At 39.4% G+C, this 25,258-nt stretch overlaps 1 protein-coding gene across 7 annotated transcripts in view; it reads right to left on the reverse strand.

The window, feature by feature from the left end:
- Positions 1-25,258, reverse strand: part of TDRD3 (tudor domain containing 3) — a 183,093-nt gene that overhangs the window by 83,217 nt on the left and 74,618 nt on the right. For all 7 annotated transcript variants that reach the window (XR_011470762.1, XR_011470761.1, XR_011470759.1 and 4 more), the window contains exons 4-7: positions 15,137-15,297; positions 11,296-11,437; positions 5,873-5,944; positions 3,541-3,690 (exon numbers count right to left, since the gene is read on the reverse strand). Coding sequence is in view for 2 of the 7 variants with exons in the window: in XM_070408976.1 (XP_070265077.1) it covers positions 3,541-3,690; positions 5,873-5,944; positions 11,296-11,437; positions 15,137-15,297 (525 nt within the window). In the remaining 5 variants the exon portion in view is untranslated. The remainder of the gene's footprint in view (positions 1-3,540; positions 3,691-5,872; positions 5,945-11,295; positions 11,438-15,136; positions 15,298-25,258) is intronic.

The following is a 25,258-nucleotide window of genomic DNA, read 5'->3' on the forward strand; positions in this document are numbered from 1 at the left end:
ACCCCCTGTCATGCACAGAGCAGGGCCCATCAGGGGGTTGGGGTGCTGCCCCGTCATGCACAGAGCAGGGCCCATCAGGGTTGTTGGGGCTCCGTACCCTGTCACGCACAGAGCAGGGCTGATCAGGGGGTTGAGGAGCTCCCCGCTGTCATTCACAGAGTAGGGCCCATAGGGGAGTTGGGGCACCGCCCCCTCTCACACACAGAGCAGGGCGGATCAGGGGGTTGGGGAGCTCCCCCCTGTCACGCACAGAGCAGGGCCCATCAGGGGGTTGAGGAGCTCCCCCGTCACTCACAGAGTAGGGCCGATAGGGAAGTTGGGGCACCGCCCCCTGTCACACACAGAGCTGGGCAGATCAAGGGGTTGGGGCGCTGCACCCTGTCACACTCAGGGCAGGGCCAATGGGGAGGTTATGGCTCTACCCTGTCACACACAGAGCAAGGCCCGTGGAGGGAGGTTGGGGCACCACCCTCTATCACCCACAGAGCAGGGCCGATCAGGGGGTTGGGGCGCCGCCACTGTCACACTCGAGGCAGGGCTGATGGAGAGGTTATGGCTCTACCCTGTCACACACAGAGCAGGGCCTGTGGGGGGGGGGGGGGGTGTTTTGGGGCACCGCACCCTGTCACACACAGAGCAGAGCCGATCAGGGGGTTGGTGCGCTCCCCCCTGTCACACACAGAGCCCCAGGGCAATCAGGGGATTGGGGAGCTCCCCCCTATCAGGCACAGAGCAGGGCTGGTCAGGGGGTTGGGGTGCCTTCCCCTGTCACGAACAGAGCAGGGCGGATAGGGAGGTTGTGGCCCCGCCCTCTGTCACACACAGAGCCGCAGGGCGATCAGGGGGTTTGGGTGCTGCCCCCTGTCACGCTGATCCCGGTGCTGGGAGCCTCGCTGCTCCGCTGATCCCGGTGCTGGGAGGCATATTACCCTTTTACTATATAGGATAGAGGCCTGGTACATGGGTGGGGGCTGGCTGGTTTGCCCTGAAGGGTGTCCTGGATCAGGGTGGGGGTCCCCACTGGGGTGCCTGGCCAGTCTGGGTGAGGGGCTGAGGGCTGTTTTCCGGAAGCGAGTGACTGAAGCTTCCAACCGCCCTTTGTTTTCTTTTCTTTTCTTTTCTTTTTTATTCTGGGCCAGCTTTAGCTCTGAGGCCTCGCTGCTGAAAACATCGATACAATGTTGCTAAAGCCCAGCTGAATGAAAGCCGGTTTCTGGGGTTTTGTTTATCTTCTTATTTGCAACATAGTACATAGTTACTTAGAGTTGTAGCTGAGAGGCCGGCAGCGCAGGCGGGGAACGTTGGTGTCCTCCTTCACTGGAGCAAGCAAGCCTCATGTTCGCTTCCGGCTGCCTGGCTGCCGGCTGCCATCTTGGCTGACAGTTAATTTGCATATACTCACTGATTAGCCAATGAAAAGGGTAGCGGTTGTACGCTAATTACCATGTTTCTCTTTTATTAGTGTAGATTAGTCTGTCACCCTCCCTATTATATAAACTTGATAAGGACAGGGATCTTTTGTCTATTTGTTCATTGATTTAACCTAAGCATTTAAATTAGTTCCTGGTGTTCATCCACAGTGGCTCAGTTGGTTGGAGCATCGCCCCATGCACTGAAAGTTTGCATGGCAGGCAACGGATCAATGTTTCTCTCTTCTCCCTTTCTCCCTTTCTCTCTCCCTCTCTCTCCCTCTCCCTCTCCTCACTCTCTCTGGGCATGTCCTTGGGTAAAGATATAAAAAATAAATTAAATAAATAAACAAACAAACCAACCAACCAACTAACTTCCTGGCATATAGTAAGTACTTGAAATATACTTGCTGAATGAAGGAAAAAAAGAATGAAAATCATCACTTCATCATTTGTAGTAGATTCCACCAAATCCACTAACTGTTTTAATAAAAGATCATGAAACATATTTTCAGAACAATTACAATATTGTTATTTTTATGTTCAGACAGATTAAATATAAATATGTGTGTATAGTTAAAGATACATAGATATATAGATGTAGATATAATCTTCTACTGTAATGTACATAGGTTTAGTCCTAGAATTGTAATAGGGTAACCTTGGGCAAGTTTTAAGCCTCCATCAACTCTTTCATATATAAATTGAGAAGTTTTAAGTTTGCTTCAGAAAACTATGGCTTTTTACTTACCAAATACTTATGGGAAAATATAACATGATCAATTATGACTTTAGAAAATGAAATATATCACAGTGTATTAAGTATATTCTAGCAAATACAAAGCAGTAAACACATCAACCAAAATTTTAGGAGAAAAGTTTGTTTCAAAAAAGTGTAAATCAAAAGAACAATTTTCCTATAGATATTAAGAAATTGATATACACCCATATCCTCTTCTGTAACTCCATAATTTTAATAGTTTTGGAAAAAGAAATATATTTCATGTAAACTGTGTAAGATGTATTAATTTCAGAAATATTAAAAATGATTTTTTTAAATGTGCTTTAGAATGGAAGAAACACTAAAGAATAGCAATAGTCATGATTATTAAGAACTTTTTAGCAAAGGAATATTGTGATCTGTGCCATGTAGTATTCAAAATGTTTTAGAGATTACTAATTTTAATTCTCACCATAACCACATAAACTGGGTACCATTATTCCCTTCTTTTTATAGACAAACAAAAATAGGTTACAAAATTTAAGTAAGCTATCCAAGGTTGTCAGCAGATATGCTTTGAGGTTTTGCTTTTGGTGTCTACATTAGACTGATGATAGAAAGACATGCTGCAGGAAGAACCAAAATGCAAGGAGTCTCCTCCTTAACTTTGAATTTCAATAGATTACTTATATTGTTATTGCCTTTTCACATACGGTAACAAATCCAACGAACTTTTGACCTTCTCCATGTATCAGTGAAAAATGCCCTGGCACCTTATGGAGTCTTAAGCTTACACATTTTGCTCATATGTTCTTTTTCTAAATCCTCTTGATAAGTCCATTAAGTTACTCTTGCTAGCAAACCACCCTTCTTTTCTCCCTCTTCCTTTTCTTCCTTTTTAACAGTGTAACAGCTAAACCCAATGCTTTATATTTCTGCAGACGGTTTCCTATTATTAGTTGGACTTGATGACACTTCTTGAGGATAATTTTCCCCTCAGCAACTGAGAATGTAGGTAAAAATCAGAGGCTCAGGATTAACAATTTTGTAGTTTTCATCCTTAAATCTATTTAATATATAGTCAAAACTGTTTTTTTCCTTTGGTTAATATGTATATTTATACATGTGCGTACCCCTGACCCCATCATTTACTACTAATAGCCAAATGTTTTTTAAAAATTATTTTTAATTTCTTACTTATTTGAAATAGGTGTTTTCTCTAGTTATTTATTGATTTTTAGATTTCTATAAGAAATTTTAATTCATGAATTAGTTGCTTAGATAGGCTTTTTTAAACCAGTGAGATTGAAATAGTTTTCTTTATTCAAACCAGTAATGAGTCTTAGCTAACTGCTTTTTAAATAGAATGACAAGAATTAAGAAAATGTTATTATAATTTAGTTTTCTTACTTCTTTGCTCTTTGCAACTTCTGCAATAGCAGCAGTCCTTTGCTTTTCAAATTCATCATTATCACTTGGGGGTTTGACAGGCATTGTAACTTGCAGGGTCTTCCTTCGATCAAGTTCTCTGCTATCCATTTGGACATTAGACACACACTTCTGATAATAATAAATAAAAAGTAATCACGTCAGCAGTTCCCAGATTCAAGGTTTACATAACAAAGTATTACTTCTTCAAAAAAAGTCTGTATCTTAATAACTGAAAACCCATAAAAATAAAATTTTCTATTTAAAAATAAAGGTAGAAAACTGATTAAAGTAACTTTTAAATAAGTGTAACTGGTAAATAAAATGAAAAGCTTCACAAAAGCCCCCCACCCCCCTAAAAAAAACAGGGCCCATGTTTAAAACATACATTGAACTAGGAGACCTAAGTTTCATTTTAGGATAATGACTTAAAATAATTTAAATTTCAAACATTCTAGACTACTGCACAACAAAAGGTAAAATTCAGATTTTTATTCAGAGCTTGATTTACACATTATGCTACAATATCCTTATGAGGATTAAGTAGTATAGTTATTTTAACATATAAAAAGATGTCTCTGAACTTATAAACCAAAAGCTAAAAGCATACCCTCTCCCTCAATCAAGCTGCAAAATTTATTTTTAGTCTCATAAATTGAGAAAGTCATCACTGCCTAAAAATAAGTCCAATCACAGCAGTAAAAATCCTATAAAATAAACCTTTTCTCAACTCATTAAAACAGTAAGAAAACATGCTCTCAAACAAATGTTACACAATTACAGATTTTTAGCAATATAAATATGTCCCGTTGATACCAGCACATGGCTAGCATTATCTACCTTTAACCCATATACAAGTCTAAGTAAGATATGCTGAAAAAAATTTTTCAGAATGGACTATAGAAACAAATATTATTAAAACTATAACTTTTATTATACTTCCTAAGACAAAAAAATCATTAAACATTCTTTAAGATCTTGAAAATAATTAAATCACAAGTCTCTGAGATATTTCTGAAAGAAATATTATCACCAAAATATTTAAGAGAAAATCAAATTCTTACAAACATATCACTTACCATTTTCAAATACTAATTATTAGAATATTTATACCATTTTGATTCTGGTGTTTTTTTATTACACTGGTAGAAGTGAGAATATCATCAACATAGATCACACCAAAGGGCATCATGCCTCTTTTTATCTTGACTGTGCCTTTTTGCAAAGCACAATAAAAATTAACATATTTTTAAAAATACTTTCAAAATAGACATGATGTAAGAATGATCCCATTTAATTTTGAGTAGACTCCACATAAAGGTTTTTGAAAAGGCGTGCATCTGATCCTACCCATTTATCTTCTGATCAGCTAGTTATCTTTTTCACACACACAAAATTGTTAAAGTTGTTAGAGAGATACAGGTTTCTGTTTCCTACCTATTGTGTCCCTAACTCATCTTCAGTACTCTCAAAGAAAAATAAGGAGTAAACACAAGGTAGAATACTGAAAGCTAAATTTTGGTGGCAACGTGTGGCAAAAAGCAAGTTGTCACAGAGATTATTCTCAGACTCTTCAGGGATAAAGCGAGAATAGGCTGGAGGAGACTGTTCTGAATGCAGTTTGATGCTGAGCACAACCATGAAGACCTAAGATACCAGCTAAGGAGCTATACCTCAGGGTAACATAGCAGCAAGGGGGGTGAAAAATAGGAAGTAGACAGAAAACCTTTAGCTTATGTCGGAGAAGGATCAGGGATGCTGTGGTTGAAAGGAAAATACCAACTGAAAATAAAATTAAATTCCTGACTGAGAAAGGTATTTCAATCAAAGCAGACGAATAGAATTTTTAAAAGGGAGGCCTGGGACAGCAGGCTCTGCTACAGTGCAGTGATGCCCCTTCCTGCCTCTTGGGTCCTCACTTCTTTGTCTCATCCTTCTGTTGACACTTTTATTTTCTCTCTCCCTCTTTTGTTTTTAATTTAAAAAATGAGAAATTTTAGCATATTTTTCTTCTTTTGCATTTCTCTCTCTCAAAAAAAATGCCCCACCATCATCTTATCTTAATTAGTTATTAGTTGCTCTTCAGGTGTGCTTCTTAATTTTTTCAATCTTTGGGTTAACAGTTCTTGATAAAATCAATTTAATTACAGTGAATAAAAAAAACACAATTATTAAATTCCTTTACTGAATATATTTCCATATAACACCATGACATCTGAATGAATAGTTCAGCACAAAGCTAAACACAGCTTGAATACAGATGAAAAACACTTTTTGCTGATTAAAATTCATCTGCCAACATAAAAGTCATTACCTGTCCAAAAGGCACAAAAGGAGGTGGTCCACCTTCAGTTCCAATATTGCTTCTATTGTGTTTTGACAAGCTCTGTGAGAAAAGTGAGTCACAAAATAGAAATTATACATAAAAAATGTATTTCCAACATTTACAGTACACCAGGACTCTACTTATTTTAATACATTCTATAAAAAAACACACAAAAACCTCCCCATACCAGACACACATTCACGCCCTAGCTGGTTTGGCTCAGTGGATAGAGAATCCACTGAAGGGTCCTGGGTTCGATTCAGGTCAAGTGCACATGTCCAGTTGCAGGCTCGATCCCCAGTGGGGGGGCATGCAGGAGGCAGCCGATCAATGATTCTCTCTCATCATTGATGTTTCTATCTCTCTCTCTCCCTCTCCCTTCCTCTCTGAAATCAATAAAAAATATATATTAAATTAAAAAAATACTTCTATAAAAAAACAAATACACATTCACGACAGTTTTTAGTATTTACCAAGCTACTCCTACAAGAACAAAACACAGTAAAAAGCCCTCCTCAACAAGTAGCAAATTCAAAGATAACAGACTTTGGTAAAAATTTTACTTTAAAGCATATTAAAACTAATTTTAGACATAAAATCTATTAGCAAACAACATACTTGTTATATTGCAATATAATAAAAAATATTTATTTGGTCTTTGTCCCCAATTCTTGGAACAGAGTTCAGAAGTGTAACTAGAAACAGTTTATGGGAATACTGATAACGGTGATTTCCAATTATTTAAAGAGATCAAATTGTTACATTTCATAATATGCTAATTACTTTCAATTACAAAAAACATCCTTAATAAAGACTTGGTTTAACTGGAATACCTTCTTGTGCCAGATATATGGAACAAGTTGAAGATTTGATGATTCAAAAAACAAAAGACAAAAAAAAAGACAAAAAAGACTTGTTTAAAAAATCAATTTATATTTTGATGAATATTTTAAATAACTGAATGTTATTTAATAAAAATAAGCTTCCAAACTCTAATAATTTTGCTTTCTTTTTTCCCTAGCTCTCATATTTAAAATTAACAATGTATTAAGCAAATAAGAAAAAATATTTTCCTTGCAGAGGCAATTCCTCACATTATAAATTCCTTTGAATGTCATGAGGAATTTTCAGAAGGATGGACTCCTTGCAGCCATCTAGTCCTCCTGTTTCATTTTGAGATGTTAACATATATCTGTTAAGCACCAGCTGTCATTTAATAGAGCTTCTTAACTGTAAGCTTTTCCGTACATTTTTAGTAATTATCATTATAGAAAATGTCAACTGTGTTTTTACACCATTACACAAAAATTAACTCAAAATGGATCAAAGACGTAAATTAAGAACTAAACTCATAAAAACTTCTAGAAGAAAACAGGGGGAGAAAGCTTTATGATTTTGGATTTAGATTTGGTAGTAATTTCTTGGATATGACACCAAATGCACAAGTAACAAAAGAAAAGAAAAACATAAAATTGAACTTCATCAAAATTAATAACTTTTGTGCATCAAAGGACACTATCAACAGAGTAAAAAGACAATCCCTGAAATGTGAAAAAAATAATTGCAAATTACATATTTGAGAAGGAATTGATATCTAGAATATACTGAGAAGTCACACAACAGAAAAGAAAACTGATTTAAAAATTAGCAAAGGACTTAAATAGATACTTCTCCAAAGAAGATACACAAATAGACAATAAGCATACGAAAAAAATAACAAGAGTTGGCAAGGATGTGGAAAAATTGGATCCCTTGTATGTTACTTATGAGGATGTAAAATGGTGATGTCACTGTGGAAAACAATATGGTAGTTACTAAAAACAAAACTATACTATAACTTATGATTCCTCAACTCTACTTCTGGGTAAATGCCCAAAAGAAATAAAAGCAGAAACTTGAATAGATATTTATACGCCCATCTTCATAATAATTGCATTATTCACAATAGCCAAAAGGTGAAAATAACCCTAATGTCATCAGTGGATAAATGAACACAAAGTCACACACACACACACACACACACACACACGCACACGCACACGTGCGCAAATATTATCTGGCCTTAAAGTTAGGAAATTCTGACATGCTACAATATGAATAAAACCTAAAAGACATTATGCTAAGTGAAATAAGCCAGACAAAAAAGGATAAATATTGTATGATTCCACTTACATAAAGTACCTAAAGTAGTCAAATTCATAGAAAAAGAAGAATCATGGTTGCCAGAGATTGGGAGTAGGTGGGGAATGAGAAGTTAATGTTTAATGGGTACAGAATTTCAGTTTGGGAAGATACAAACCACTTTCCTTTTTTCTTCACCTGTATGTACTCAACTTGCTACAACTACACCACCTGCATATGATTTAAATATTGTTCAATGTTCTCTTCCCTTATTTATTTTACAAGATATTTAGGGTTTTTTTAGTTCCAAAATTCTCTCTATGGATTATGATTTCTATGTGTGCATTTGGTTTCTGTGTGTACTACCTGCCAGATGTTCAAGTAATTGAACTCTCCATGGTTTCTACATTGCTATGGTTACCAAATCAAAAAACTATAAAATGATAGAGAATTATAATTACAGTAAGATATTTTTAAACTTTTTAATGTAAACTTTTATTGCTTCCTAAGAAGAAATACTAACAGGCTTTCAGGAAACAAAGTGCAAAGATACATAATAAAACATTACAAGGACAACTATGAAACTACTACTAATCTGTGTGTGTGTGTGTGTGTGTGTGTGTGTGTGTGTGTATGTGTGTTTGGTATGAGGAAGTTCCTAGAATGTTTAACTGACTTTTCAGTCAGTGAAGTAATTTTGGTTGGGTTGGGAAAATTATGTAAGATGTTGGTCTGACTTAAGAACATCTTAACACATTTTTAAAAATTTTTAATTATAATAAAAATATATCAACTTGTGAAAGGAAAGGATCACATAAAATGAGTGGGATTTTGCTGGGAAATTCAAAGTCCATAAACTTGGCTCTTTATTAAAACTATCAAACCTCCACATACTTGCTTTGGCAACATTTTCAACTAAACAATGAAGTTATGAAACATTATCTTATACTGCACAGCACAGCAGCCCCAAATGTAGCACATTTTTATTATAAGGAATCAGCACAGCAGGCCCAAATGTAGCACAGTATTATCATTAAGGAATGAGTACTAAGAAATAAAATATGTGCTTAATTCTCCTTATCTACTTACCTCCCAACAGAGGCACTTTCAAACTAAGAAAGTAGAGCCCTAACCGGTTTGGCTCAGCGGATAGAGCGTCGGCCTGCGGACTCAAGGGTCCAAGGTTCGATTCCAGTCAAGGGCATGTGCCTTGGTTGCAGGCACATTCCCAGTGGGGGGTATGCAGGAGGCAGCTGATCGATGTTTCTCTCTCATCGATGTTTCTAACTCTGTCCCTCTCCCTTCCTCTCTGTGAAAAATCAATAAAATATATTAAAAAAAAAAAGAAAGAAAGTAGAAAAAAGTGATATAGCATAAAATACCAGGAGCTTGAAATACTGTTAGGGCCCTTGGCCCACTTTAGGCAAGAACTGAGAGTAACACAAGAACATTAATTTTAGCTCAAAGAGTAATTAGCTTTTGTGCTTTGTAATTCATTCATTTCACAATTACACGTAAGACTCAGAGCAACCGCTTTGCAGATATAGGAAAGCTCAGACCCATCACCTATCAGTTGTCTAATTATAAAATAAGCTAGTTAACAGTTCTTAGAGTCCATTTTCTGATCTATATAAAACTCCCCCATAAGACTGTTAGGAGGATGCAAGAGCTCAGCACAATATCTACACACTGTTCAACAAATATTTATAGAACTGAACACAGAGGACACAAAGAATTCTGACCTTAAGAGGCCTAATGGAGATAAGAAATAAATATAATTTTAGTGCTAAAAAGTGATACACTTCTTAAAATGGATAAAGTGTCCCAAGAATTCAATAAAAGAGCAACTACTTCACTTTGTGAAGAAATAAGCATTTGATCTGAGTCTAAAAGCATGAGGACAATTTGGCCATGCAGGCATTATGAGAGAGAACACAAGATGAGTGGTGTAAAAATAGGGAAATCTCCCCCCACCCCAAAGTATAATTGAGAAAAGCATAGAGACTCAATGAAAGAGTAAGTAGTTTCACTCTTTTGGGATCAAGTTCAAGGCTGGAGAGAAACTATTTTTTGTACTCCATGTGCCTCGCTTGAAGAGGAACTGGGCACCGAGTGAAGCTGAAGGGGTTGCCAAACCTGTAGGCCAGCGTAGCCCGGGGTCCAGCCTCAGCCTGAGCTCTACCATTGTCCTCAGCATTGTAACATGATTCTTTCTCGCTCCCTTCCCCAATTCGGTCTGAACCTCCAGACCCACAGCTCCCTACAGTGCCACTGGTGACCTGGTTGGAGACCTTGAATGTAAGTCAATATCAATCAGTCCAGGAACATGGTGGTAAATAAGGCTGAAGTAGTCCATATCTACCCGAAGTGCTTAGCAATAAAGCAAAAGTGGTATGAGTTAAAAAAAAAAGAGTAAGCAGTTCCATTTGGTTAGATCAAAATCTATGTGAAATAATTTAGAGTTGAAAAGATAAACTTGAACTAGGGCTAGATTATTAATGGCACTGAATCCCAAACTAAGGCATCTGAAATAAAAGTAGGGTGTGATATGTTCTGAGTTATGCTGAAGGAAGATAATCTGGCAGAAGTGCATAAAATAGATTAAAGATGGAGAAAGAATATGTGTATAGACCAGTTAAAAGGCTACTGCAGCAGTCCACACAAGAGATACTAAAGACTTAAACTAGAGTAGCAGCAATGCAACTGGGGAGCAAGAGACTGATATAAGATCTGACTGCTGTGAATCAACAGAATTGGAAAGTAGAGGAACAATACTAGATAACCTAGATGACCACGAGGATGAAGCTATTGTTAACACAAATTGGGGAAACATCAACTAAAGTTACTAGAAAGAACCTAGTCACAAGAACCCCTTTATTATAGTGAAATTCTAATTTGCATTCACTAGTTTGTATGTGTGTATGTAGATGAAACAAATATGCATTATGCTTTCATATATATATATTTGTATATATGCAAACACTTGCTTTGCAGAAACAATGATATACATTACACACGAGTTATAACTGGTATTTTAAGAGTTTTGAAAACTTAACAGTAAAACGTGACTTTTCAAATTATGCCAAAAAAAGCAAATACTGAAAAATGACATTTGCCTTAGAGGAACAATGTGCTTAAACAAAGGTAGATAGTTTTTATAAAGATTCCTGTATTCCATTCTATTCAACTCTGACATTATTCACTATGGGAAGGTCTCCTTAAAATACAGACTGCAATTAGAAGAGTGTAGTGTTTCAGAAGTTGAAGCCTTTCTTCTCAGTTACACTTACTCTCTGTAGCTCCCACTTCTCAATAAGGTGTTCCACTTCTCCCCCCAGGATTGTGGTGTTGGAGTCATTCAGGAGTAGGAATCCATTTTTTACATCCACGATGCCTGAGAGCTTAACTTTAGTTCCAGGCGGTGTGTTCAGGCTAAAGGAAAGAAAAAACAAAGTTAAAACATGCTGAAGCTCCTCTTCAAAACTGATCAGTGTTGAGTTGGTCAAGTTCTTCTAATAAAAGACAAAAAGGGTAATTAACTGTACCTCCGCTACACTTCCCATTGGCTAATAAGGGCGATATGCAAATTAACTGCCAACAAAGATGGCGGCCAGCAGCCATGCAGCTGAAGCGAGCAGGTTTGCTTGCTCCAGTGATGGAGGAAGCCAAGGTTCCCCGCCTGCCATGGCCCGGCTCTGAGCCCAAAAGCAACAATGTTTCAATTATAGAAGCTAAACAAACCCCAGATACCTGCTTTCAGCCGGCCACGGACTCAGAGCTGGGAGCGCCAGTGACGGCAACAATGTTTCAATTATAGAAGGTAAATAAATCTCAGAATTAAAAAAATAGAAAAAAAGGAGAGGCTGGGAGCTTCAGTCGCTGGCCAGCCTGAAAACAGCCCTCAGCCCCTCACCCAGACTGGCCAGGCACCCCAGTGGGGACCCCTACCCTGAAGGGGGTGTGGCCAGTCTGAAAACAGCCATCAGCCCCTCATCCAGGCTGGCCAGGCACCCAAGCAGGACCCCCACCCTGATCTGGGACACCCTTCAGGGCAAACCAGCTGGCCCCCACCTGTGCACCAGGCCTCTATCCTATATAATAAAAGGGTAATATGCAAACTGACCCTAACAGCAGAAAGACTGGGAATGACTGGTCACTATGACACACACTGACCACCAGGGGCAGACGCTCAATGCAGGAGCTGCCCTCTGGTGGTCAGTGCGCTCCCACATGGGGGAGCTCTGCTCAGCCACAAGCCAGGCTGATGGCTGCCAGTACAGCAGTGGTGGTGGGAGCCTCTCCTGCCTCCTCAGCAGAGCTAAGGATGTCCGACTGCAGCTTAGGCCTGCTCCCCGCTGGCAAGTGGACATCCCCCAAGGGCTGCCGGGCTGCCAGAGGGATGTCTGACTGCCATCTTAGGCCCAATTCCCCAGGGAGCAGGCCTAAGCCAGCAGGTGGTCATCCCCCGAGGGGTCCCAGACTGCGAGAGGGCACAGGCCGGGCTGAGGGACCCTCCACCCCCGAGTGCACAAATTTTTGTGCGCTGGGCCTCTAGTGTATGTGTGTGTGTATATATATGTATATATGTGTGTGTGTGTGTGTGTATATATATATGAATATATATATATACACACACACATATATATACATACACACACACACACACTAGTATATAGATATATAGAGAGAGATATAGATATAGATATAGATATATAGACATAGACATATAGATATAGATATAGATATAGATATAGATATAGATATAGATATATAGATAAAAGTCCAGTGACCAGAACAGCGAAACAACCAGAATGACCAGAACGACCGGTGGCTATGACACACACTGTAGCAGCCAATCAGCCTGATCTGGCCCCCAATCAGCCCCCAACACCCTGATTGGGAACCGCATGTGGCCCCTCCCCCAAGCCGGCCTGGCCCAATGGGCCCCCATCGGGGCGGGCCAGCTGGATTCCACCTATGCACGAATTTGTGCACCAGGCCTCTAGTATATATGTATGTGTGTGTGTGTGTATATATATTGAAAATCACACCTCACAAGTAGATAAATAGAATAAAATATATAAATGCACTTTCTCAATAATGCCATGCTATACAAATATGATTTGCCATTTTTTCCCTGAGCTTTGGCTATGCATTGCCATGATATACTATATTACAAATTTAAATTTTATCAAAGGAAAATATATCTGACCAGTAATTCACAAAAATAATGCTCTTTTTTGTTAACCATATAATTAAAGATCAAATGAGAGTTATTTATTCTAAAGTATACTAACCGAAAAGAACTTTTCTATAATGGACTAATATTATCAGTTTGCAGGTAAACATTATACTATTACCCCTTTTACAGAGACCAGAGACAAGGTGTTTATCCTCCTACCAACCTTTTGGTAAAAGAAACAATGGAAGAAATCCATTTCATTACATAGGTTTATTCTAAAGTTAAAGCACATACACTGAGCCCCACCTCATCTCTTTGCCCATTCAGCAAGGGGTAAAGCACTCCTAATAGGAGTAAAGACGGTCCTAAAACACTGAGAATGGATCATGCCGAATTGGCTTCACATTGTTCACATTTTAAAGCCCAGTGACATTCACTATGTGCTGATATTTACAAAAGCAAATCAGTGAAAGCACTGGTCTATTCTGAAAAAAAAAAGAAAGAAGAAAGGTTGATAAAAGAGTTAAGAAGAAGAAGAAACAGAATATTCCTGTTTTAAAGCTTCAGAGTCTGCACGCAGAGCAAGACATTTTGTGTTACATCCCATTGAGTCAGCTCTGACTCCTGGGACCCTATAGAGATGTCCAAATGTCTGGACAGCTTACAGCCAGCTTGCAGCAAGCCCTTATCTTCCCCAACCCAGGACATGTGAGAACAAATGGTTAATACCTTTCCTCCCTAACCAGAGAATACATAGCTTAAATCACCCTGGTATTGCTAAGGCAGGATAGGAGAAGGAGGAGTTAAGAAGGGAAAGTTTTATCTCATCCACTAAACAAAGAAGTCAGCTGTCTTGGGGGAGGAAAAAGGGGGAGTTTTATCTCACCCACTGAAAAAAGTCAGCCATCTTGGGACTTGCCAGATGTTCTCATAAATTCTGGGAAAGGCCACAACAAAGTAAAAGGGAGACCTTGAAATTTGCTCCGTGCCTAAGATATCTGGAAGAGGAGCCTTGAAACCTGTAGACAGAGGGTAATAAAACCCCTTGAATCTCCACCAGGCTGAGAAGCCTGTCTGTGCTTCATAAGCCAGATATATTTTGATAAACTTGCTTGCCATGCTTCTTCGACAAATTCGATTTATTAAGGAGAGGACAGCCCTCTCCTTCCATCGATAACACCTTTCTGGTGACAGTAACACCTCCAGCACCAGATAAGGAGCTGGAACACAATGGATGCTAAATGCTTATTAAATGCTTACTTAGGAAAGAAGTATGAAATGAAAAGCTCAGAGCAGCAAACATAAGCATATAAAATAACAAAAAAGGTGGTTTAACAAATGCCTAATGACAATTTCCATTTCAGAAAATAGAGCTGAAACTGACCTAATGGGACATTGAGGATAAAGGAGATCCCCTTCCTATTGCTTTTCTCCATGCCAATAGGCATGATTATGAAGCCTCTCATGAAAATATCAAAAGAAGGATTTGGAAACATCTGCCCTATGGAGTTCCGCTTTCTCTTAGAAAGTAGGGTGGCTGCAAACCTCCTTGGTGTCAATCATTTCCTTAGAAAACTCATTTGCTATGACCTTTCCTAGAACACTAAATAGTGTAATGGACACAGCTAACTGTCCAGAAAGAATTATAATGTAGTTAAAGAAATTTGAATGACCTCAAATTTACTGACATGATTGAAAAGATTACTTTTCATGCAAAAACGCCTTAAATTTCTGTTTTTATAATTAATATTGAAGCAAAGAGTAACCAATTCCATTCTTACCTATTTTTCTATACAGATAAAGTAGAAATATAAACTTTAATTTCTTCTGAAAAATTCTAACATGCACTTAAGAATTCATTCCTTCTTTTCAAAGTTCTTAAAACAAAACCCATTTTGAAAAGCACCTTCAAATGCTATAACAAATATACAAAATAAAGTGCCAATCACCTTATTTTTGACATATAACTATATTCTACTGCTGTGCAGCTTATATGACCATCAGTCATCTGCAGCCGCAACATCCTTGGTGCAGCCTGAGACTCTTCATTGTCCTTTGGCGCAGCAACATTGCGAATTTTCTGAATTTGCAAAACACATGGACCTTCAAGCTGTCAAAACACAAAGAAATAAATATCACTTTCTAGCCACAGCTTTGTTTTCATTTATAGTGCATCTATTTTCCTTAATGATCAGGCTTTATGACTTATAATGATCAATTAAATAAGATCAAAACTGAAATTATATTACATAGATCAGGGTGGGGTTTTTTATATTTTAATATAAAGAGTCTCCTAAAAAACATTTAAAAAAATTATTCTGGATTCATTTTCAGAAAGTAACATGAAAACTTTAGGAAAACAAAATTATATTTCTGAGTCAAAGTTGTATTAATAGATGTTTTTAGTCATATGTGCTCTAAATCATTCACATAGATCCGCCTTCTCCTCCCATGCACATTAAGGGACATTCTGGAACATCAACTTTATAGTAGTAGATAAAAGGAATGTTTTCTATTCAAAAACATCAAATTCTAAGTACACCCTCTTCTGGCATAAACGAAGAACACAATACTCTAAAATGTAAACTATTTAAAGTTTAAGAAGTGGGAGCTATACTTAACTTATTTTCACATTTCCTTTTTAAATAAGTTTAAATCTAATGCTATATTATAGTCATTGTCAGTGGGGGGAAAATTGTTCTCTCTTGCCACATTTCAATCAAAGACAAAAATCTAACTCATGGACTAGATATTATGTTAAACATTTCATATAATGAAACAATAATGGCATGATTGGAAATCACAGCATTTTCTGTGTACATGTCTGAAAAATAAATTTAACATAAAGTGGTACTTTTCACATTATTAAATACTAGGGGCTCGATGCACGAAATTCGTGCAAGAGTAGGTCTTCCTTCCCCCAGCTGCCAGCACTGGCTTCCCTCTGGCACCCAGGACCCAAGCTTCCCTCGCAGCCCCAGCTTCGTCCAGAAGGTCGCCTGGAAGGACATCAGAAGGATATCCAGTCTAATTAGCATATTACGCTTTTATTATTAAATATTATACCTTTAAGTAATATAACAGCAAGGAAAAAAAAATAAACTTCTTGTTATAGTCTTTTAAGTAAAACCTTTCTATGTATGTTAGTTTAATTTATAGTTTCAGTAACGAGAAATGTGAAATGATTGACATTTACACTTAATTTCTCAAGTAAGCATATCCCCAAGTTGACAAATTTCTATTTCATATTTACCAGTATTAGGCCTGCAAAAGCCCAGATAATAGTTAGAGAAAAGAAGCTAAAATGTCATCTAAATTTTAGCCATTAACTAAAATTCCAAGTTGAAACAAAAACCCTTAGCAGCATATAGATATGCTGCTAATTCAAGATGAACTTTCTTTTGTTTTTGTTAATGTCATTAAAATTCGTTCTCTTTATTTAACTACTCCCAATATTTTTAGCCTAGACATTGACAAATATCTAATCTGCTGTATAATACAGTTCACCAAGCACAAGTCTATTTAATTAAAATAAAATGAAATGAAAAATTCAATTCTTCAGTCTCACTAGCCACATTTCAGATGTTCTATACCTGACAACGCAAACACAGACTGTCTAAACCACTGCAAAAAGTTCTATTAGGCAATCAGTGATGTTTTAGACCTGTGAGCTCCCAACTGCAACCTGTGCATCCTGGGAAGTACACATCCACGGAAGCGTGGGAGGGAAACACTTGTTTATATTTACTTTTTAGTGCAAAAAAATTAAACTTTCCTAATATTTCATATCCAGAGCTACAAGGTGTATCACTCAGTCCATGTAATATACCACTCACAAGGCATCTTTATGGAATTTTGGGAATTGACATAGCACCTTCACTGGTTTGTTTGCTTGACTGTGATAAACTGCCTTTTATTTGTGCACAGCTAAGTGGATATATAGATTATTTTACCTAGTTTTAGCCATTAATGATTACAGAATGTACAAGTGGCTTTAAAAGATCCTATCAAAGAAACACAAATTGAAGATAATGCCAATGACTCATATACAGGGTAGGAATCAGACTGTTTTTGCTGATTTCCTACCTCTGGTTGACCATGAGAACAAAATGCTGGGGAATGCTAGGGTGGAACAGCTGCCCCAACTCTTCATAGCAAGCAGCAAGTTTACTTATTTGATTACTCCAACTCCTGGCCTCCCCATCCCTTTTAGTGGATTAAATAGAGGACTCTTAAAAAAATACAAAAGATAACATTCACTTGGGACCTGTAAACATAACCTTACTTAGAAAAGGGGACTTGGCATACATACGTAAGGTCAGCATCTAGAGAACAGGTGATCCTGGATAAGGATGGGTCTGAAATGCAAGATGACTTGCCATTATAAGAGAAGGGAAAATAAACATGAAGACACAGGGAATAAAGCCATGTGAAGATGGATGTAGAAATTGGAGTGGCACACCTTCAGGCCAAGGACAACAAAGATTACCTGTAGTTACCAGAAGCTAGGAGTCAGACCATGAAACAGATTCTCCCTCAGAACCTCCAGAAGGAACCCACCCTGCTGACACCTTGATTTTAGACTACTGGTCTACAGAATTGTGAAAGAATAAATTTCTGTTGTGTTATACACCAAGTTTGTGGTAATTTGTTACAGAAGACTCGGGAAACTAACACACTCACCTATGGACTAAGTTGTCTGATTGGGAAGATATAGTATATGTATTGGGCTCATCCTCACCCTTCTTTTTGGGGGGAGACAGCTTACCAGCATTTCACTGGTAACTGACATCATAAAGATGTCAACTGTAGGTACTTGGAGGGAGGAAGTACTGACTCACCCTTCTCCCTGGATTGGCAGTGCCATGAATCTACAAGTCTGTCTGCCTTGTGGTTCGGTTAATGGATCCATTCAGCTCTCCCGCTAATCCACATCTTTCAAATCTATTTTTATCAATAGTAAAGCTGATATTTTGGCCCACATTTGCCACTCCTTTACTTCTCAACTGATTCAAAACCAATGCAGAAAAGAAGGTACTCTTTATTAGAAACTCCGAAACTATCCATAATCTTTTTTTCAATTCTTTATTGTTTAAAGTATTACGTATGTTCCCTTTTCCCCCAGTGACCTCTCCCCAGCCACTCCCACCCCCCAGCACATGCCCTCACCCCCCTACTGTCTTTGTCCATGGGTTATAGCAGTGGTTCTCAACCTTCCTAATGCCGCGACCCTCATGTTGTGGTGACCCCCAACCATAAAATTATTTTCGTTGCTACTTCATAACTGTAATTTTGCTACTGTTATGAATCGTAATGTAAATATCTGATATGCAGGATGTATTTTCATTGTTACAAATTGAACATAATTAAAGCATAGTGATTAATCACAAAAACAATATGTAATTATCTATGTGTTTTCCGATGGTCTTAGGTGACCCCTGTGAAAGGGTCGTTCGACCCCCAAAGGGGTCGCGACCCACAGGTTGAGAACCGCTGGGTTATAGTTATATGCATGCACACAAGTCCTTTGGTTGATCTCTTGCACCCCCCACACACACCCTCCCCTGCCTTCTCTCTGAGGTTTGACTGTGTGTTCGATGCTTCTTTGTCTCTGGATCTATTTTTGCTCAACAGTTTATGTTGTTTATTATAGCCCACAAATGAGTGAGATCATATGATATTTATCTTTCTCTGACTGGCTTATTTCACTTAACATAACGCTCTCCAGGTCCATCCATGCTGATGTGAATGGTAAGCATTCTTTCTTTTTACAGTGGCATAGTATTCCATTGTGTAGATGTACCACTGTTTTTTAATCCACTCATCTGCTGATGGGCACTTAGGCTGTTTCCAAATCTTAGCTATGGTGAATTGTGCTGCTATGAACATAGGGGTGCATATGTCCTTTCTAATTGGTGTTTCTAGGCTCTGTTGTTGTTCTGCTGATGTAATCTTTTGATAGTCATTTGTCAATTTGAATCATCAAGCTTTAAAATTAGTGAATCCACAATTCAGAAATATTCTATAAGTAAACCAGCATACATAATAAATTCTTTCATAATTATGTTTATAATGTTCAGTTTATTATACTCTGTAGTCAAAAAATAATGAAGTACTGAGCCTAAATAGATCACAAATAGTAGAAAGAAATGCTATGATTCTAAGACTCTAAATCCTAACTTGAACCCTGACTCTAAATCATCTAAAAGTATTCACAAAACTGGATGAGAGTTAACTTCAAAATCTTTGTTCAGCTAGTATCAAGGGCAGCCACAAAGTAAAAAAAAGATATAAAAAACAAAGACTAATCTTTGCCCAAGATTTCTTTAATATCTGATTTCCTCTTTTGTGTGCTTAACAAGGAATAAGTAAAAGGAATTACCTTAAAAATTTTAAGTAGGTAAAAGTAACTTGCCATTGTGTCTCCAGGTAAAAATCTCTAATTCAAATAAATGATATCAAGTATCTGCCAGAAATGTTCTCTGAGGCCAAAAAATTCATCCAGGCTTCATTCCTTCCTCTCTTTAGATGGACACCTCTGTCACTTGAATTCCTATGTAGTCATACAACTGGCATGAAATATCAGATTTAAGTGGCTATATTAGTTTATTAATTGACTGATCATCTACACTAATAAAAGAGAAAGATGAAAACTGGCCATACCTTCGCGATGCCCACCAGCCAATCAGGAGTGGGTATGCAAATTAACTTCATCGCCTCCGTGGAGACTGACAGCAGGGAGGAGGCAGCTCCCTGCACGGCCTGCTTGGCAGTCTCTGTGGTGTGGAGCAGGCAGGCCCCACAGAGAGCAGAGAACCACAGGGAGCGGGCCTAAGCCATCAGTAGGACATCTCCTGAGGGTTCCCGGATTGGAGAGGGTGCAGGTCAGGCTGAGGGGGACGGACACACACACACACACACACACACACACACACACCGTGCACGAATTTCATGCACCAGGACTCTAGTATTAAATAACATCCTATTTAATAAAGAGGGAATATACAAATTGACTGCCACGTCATCACAAAGATGGCAGTGCCCACAGCGGCAGAGTTTCCGTAACAGGCTTTAACAAGCAATCAGCAGGGGACCTGATGCTGCGCCCCCTGCCTGGTAGGGCTTGACGGGGGATCTCAGGCCGTGCCCCCCACCCCAGTGCCAGGCCGGGGACCTCAGGCCGTGCCCCCCACCCCAGTGCCAGGCCGGGGACCTCAGGCTGCGCCCCCTGCCCAGCAGGACTTGACGTGAGACCTTAGGCTGCACCCCCTGCCCCAGCGCCGGGCCGGGGAACCTCAGGCCATGCTCCCTGCCCCGGCACTAGGCAGGAGGACCTGCTGCCGCGCCCCCCGCCTGGCGGGGCTTGACAGGGGAACTCAGGCCCCGCTGCCCACCCTGGCGCCGGGCCAAGGAACCTGAGGCTGCACCCCCCGCCCGGTGTGTGCCGGGGGACCTGAGGCTGCACCCCCGACCCTGCGGGGCTTAACGGGGGCCTGGAGGCTGTGCCGCCACATGATGGGACTTGACAGGGCACCTCAGGCTGCACCTCTGCCTGGTAGGGCTTGACAGGGGACCTGAGGCCATGCCCCTCACCCCAGTGCCAGGCTGGGGGACCTGAGGCCATGCCCCCTGCCCCGGTGCCAGACCAGGGGACCTCAGTCTGCACCCCCGCCCCGGTGCCAGGCTGGGGGACCTTAGGCTGCGTCCCCCACCTGGTAGGGCTTGACAAGGTCCTCAGGCTGTGCCCCCTGCCTGGCAGGACTTGATGGAGGACCTCAGGTCGCATCCCCCCGCCCTGGCACTGGGCCCGGGGATCTGATGCTGCAGGCCCCACCCCAGAGCCGGGCCGGAGGACCTGAGGCCGCGCCCCCCACCTGCTGGGGCTTGACAGGGGACCTCAAGATTCGCTCCCGGCCTCAATGCTGGGCTGGGGGACCTCAGGCCGCAACCCCCACCCAGCGGGGCTTGACAGGGGACCTCAGGCCACGCTGCCCACCCCAGTGCCAGGCCCAGGGACCTCAGGCTGTGCCACCTGCCCCAGCGCTGGGCCGAGGGACCTGAGGGTGCACTGGGGAACCTGAGGCTGTGCCCCCCTGCACCCAGTGGGGATTGACAAGGGTGGGCCCGGCCAGGTCTGGATCTTGCCCAGTGGGGGTGGGGCTGGCTTAGTCTGGGTCTTGTGCGATTTTGAGGTGCCGCGGGTGGGCGGGGACTTGACTCTGGGTCCCATGGCACACCCCAGACTCTGACAGGAGGAAGATTTTCATATACATTTTACTAATTTTCTTTCATCTCTGACACTTCTATTATAGAGAAAGGGCAAATAGGAATATTAAAATATTTCCTCTAATTAATCCCTTTTAATGTGCATGAATTTTGTGCACCGGGCCACTAGTTCTTATTATAATCAGGCTCCCCAAAGTTTTGATGACGAGAAATCAGTTCTATAATACTATAGTATGATGATCGTACATAGATTAATAGTTAAAATTGAGGGTTTTTTTAGGACTCTAGAAGTCATCTAAATTTAGACATCTATCATAATATAAAATAACTGCCAGCCATTTCTTTTTATGTTATCAATTTCCTTTAGGGAAAAAAAAATCTCAATCTATACCTAACAATGTAAGCATAATATTCTCCATTAACCCTAGAAACAGGGCCATATGCTGTAGCCTATAATCAGCCAAAGTAGAATATTTGTACTGCAAATAGTGGCAAATGCTACATGTCAGGGTGTTTGGTTTTGTCTCACTTCAGAGAGGCAGCTTACCAGCATTTCACTGGTAATTGACATCATAAAGATGTTAATTGTTTTTAAGCTGAACTTCAGATTCAATGCAATTTCAATGAAAACTCCAACATATTTTAAGAAACTTCATCATTTGATTCTAAAATGTATATGAAGAGAATGGGGAGGGAATAGCTTGAGGAGGAATAACATTTTTTACAACTACAAAATTAAAACATTTTGATAATCTCAACTACCACAAAAGATTTTTATCACTGGGACCTAGCAGAGTACACTACTGAAGGTAATATAAACTGGTACAACCACTTGGAAAATAACCTGGCATAATCTTGTAAAGTTGAACACTGGCTTAACTCTAGCATATAATAATTCAATTCCTGGCTGTATTCCCCAGAGAAACTCTTAACACACATGCATTAGGAAAACATACAAGTTTTCTCTAGAAGTAGTGCATCTAGTATAACAATTAAAGAAAAAGTATCTAAATATTCATCAACAGGAGAATGGATAAATAAGCTGAGGTATAGTTTCACAATTTAATATTAATGAAAGAGGAAATGAATGAATAGCAGGTATATGCAACTTGGACACATGTTAGAACCATAACACTAAGTGATAAAAGCAAGTTACAGTAGACAATCTTCTATCATTTTGTAAAGCTTAAAAACAAAACTGCATATTTTTTAAGAAAAATTATGTACATTAACTAAAATATTTTTGAAAGTCAAGGAAAGCTAAGCTCCAAATTCACAGCCATCATTTCTTAGTATGGCAAGATGAAGAGTTAGGACACATAAGTAGGCAAAAAAGGTATATGTTCTAGCTTTCATATCGGCTGAGGTTTCACAGGTACTCACTTCATTAAACTTCAAAACATACTGTATGTTTGGCCCTGGCCAGTGTGGCTCAGCTGGTTGGAGCATCAGGTGGTGGGTTTGATTCCCAGTCAGGGTGCATACAGGAGGCAAACGATCATTATTTCTCTCTCACATCAATGTCTGTCTGTCTGTCTCTCTCTCCCCTCAATAAAAACATGTCCTCAGGTGAAGATTTTAAAAAACCCCAATATTCGCCTGTATCAGATATTACATTCAAATAATTTACATGATATTTTGAAATTAAGACACTGGGCAGTTCACAAAAATGTGAGAATTGGAGAACAGGTCTACAGCCTACACAGTAAGAAAAACACTCAAAATCAAATGGTGTGTTGGTAAAAAAACAGTTCTGGGATGGGGAGCTGAGGGAAGAAACCCTAATTTGTAGTATTTGCCCGTTTCCATGGCTGATTTCAACTACCAACTAGATATTACTGAACTCTAAACTGGGAAGAGCTGCTAAGGATCAGCATCTAGAAGCTGAAAAGCTGGATCCACCACCCTGTATCATGGATCTCACTGGCCCTGGATGCTTATCCTGGAAGCTCCATCCAGCTGCAGCTTACACTACTAGCAGAGAGGATTCCCCACAGTTCCGGCTTATTCACGTGACCAGCCCAGGTCCAGCACAGGCACACCTGACTAGCAGAACTGAGTTACAGATATGCATGGCAAAGGAGGCTGGGAAAGTATCTGGCATTTTCTTCTTTACCACCAAGGCTCTGAAAATGGGAAATTACCCTCAAACACAGGAAGAGAATTCAGGTTCTAGGAATTCTAAGTGTCCACTATGCTTATCTTCTGTGCATTATCAGTCAAGAAGATTTTGTCAAGCTCTATTTTTCTATAGTTTATACAATAAATTGCTGGTTTCGGCTTTATATTTTCCAAATAGAATAATACCACATATGGTATGTTTGTGGATGTGTGTGGATGTGTGTGTGTGTGTGTGTGTGTGTACATACATACAGTTGACCCTTGAACCATGGCTTTACAGGTTCACCTATATGCAGGGTTTTTTCAATAAATACTATAAATGTATTTTATCTTCCTTGTGATTTTTTAAATAACATTTTCTTTTCTCTTGCTTACTTTATTATATGAATACAGTAAAAAAAAATACAGTATATAACACATCTAGCTTATACAACATGTGTTAATCGACTGTTTATGTTATCAGCAAGGCTTGTGGTCAACAGTCGGCTACTAGCAGATAAGAATTTGGGGAGTCAAAATTGCTATATGCAGATTATTTTATTGTGCAGGGGGATGTTGACACCCTAACCCCCACATTGTTCAAGGATCAACTGTTTACCTATACACACATACATACCCTCCTACCTAAGATTTTAAATATCCCTCAAATGGGGATCTGCCCACTATTATCTCATTGAGAATTACATCAGCAAAATCCAGCCTAGCAGAAAAGCAACCTCCCCCACCTCACCAAGATGACAGCTGCCCCTACATTGCATGTAGTTGTGATGTTGCAGCTGTTTCTCTATATTGACTGCTGGTTTCTCAATCTCATATCAGGCTATCTGCTCCAACAAGGCAGAGCTGTCCTACTATCTCTGCATCCTTTGGACTTAGACTAAATATATATTAAAAAACTGCTTGATAAAGTATTCCCTTGTGTTTTTAACTATAATTTATCACCACTTAACAGATATGCCAAAAAGTGTGGTGGGATCTTTACATAGTTATTTACTTCTAGTACTATAATGTTAATGTTAGGGTCATTTGTGTATCTTAAATGAGAAACTAGAACAGAGGGTAAAATACTTTGCCAGAGGTCACTCAGCTAGTAAGAGGCAGAATTAGAATTCAAATTCTGTCTCACACTGAAGTCCATCGTCTTTCTATTACACATTCTAAACCTATACTAATTTTTTGTGCATGCTAAAAGCAGACATAACTGTAAAGAGCAATGGGAATATTAATTGTTAAAAATTAATTCTTCTCAAAAAAGGTCAAGTAAATTAGAAGAGAAGTGGCATTTGAGCTGGCTGAAGAATCAGCAGCAGCCTGCCTGGCATTGAGAGCAGACTTTCCATTCCCACGGAAATTATTAAGGTGCAACGGCAACAGAAGACTGGCTTTAGGAAGCTGCAGTTTCCTCGTCTCTAAAGTAAGAGTGGCAGTGATGATTTCATCTTCAGTGCTGTCCTGAAGAGATAATTCATATAAATTATTTACCATGGGGCCTGGCACAGATGGGCTCTCGATGAAGAGGAGGAGAAGAGTTTACTGAAAACGAGGGTTCTCCTAGATAAGTTAGGGGCTTTTACCAGAAATGGTCAAGAAGGGATACTGAAAGTAAAGGCTTTGGGAAAGTAGTCCCAAATCTCAATCTCACATTTTTCAAGTGATATTCATATACAGCAAGAAAAAAAGAAAAAATTAATAAGCAGTGATAAAAGAAATTTCTGAATCATAAA

The sequence above is a fragment of the Myotis yumanensis genome, unplaced genomic scaffold (assembly GCF_028538775.1).
Source record: "Myotis yumanensis isolate MYYU_CA2020_CCGP unplaced genomic scaffold, mMyoYum1.0.hap1 SCAF_3, whole genome shotgun sequence".
Lineage (NCBI taxonomy): Eukaryota > Metazoa > Chordata > Mammalia > Chiroptera > Vespertilionidae > Myotis > Myotis yumanensis.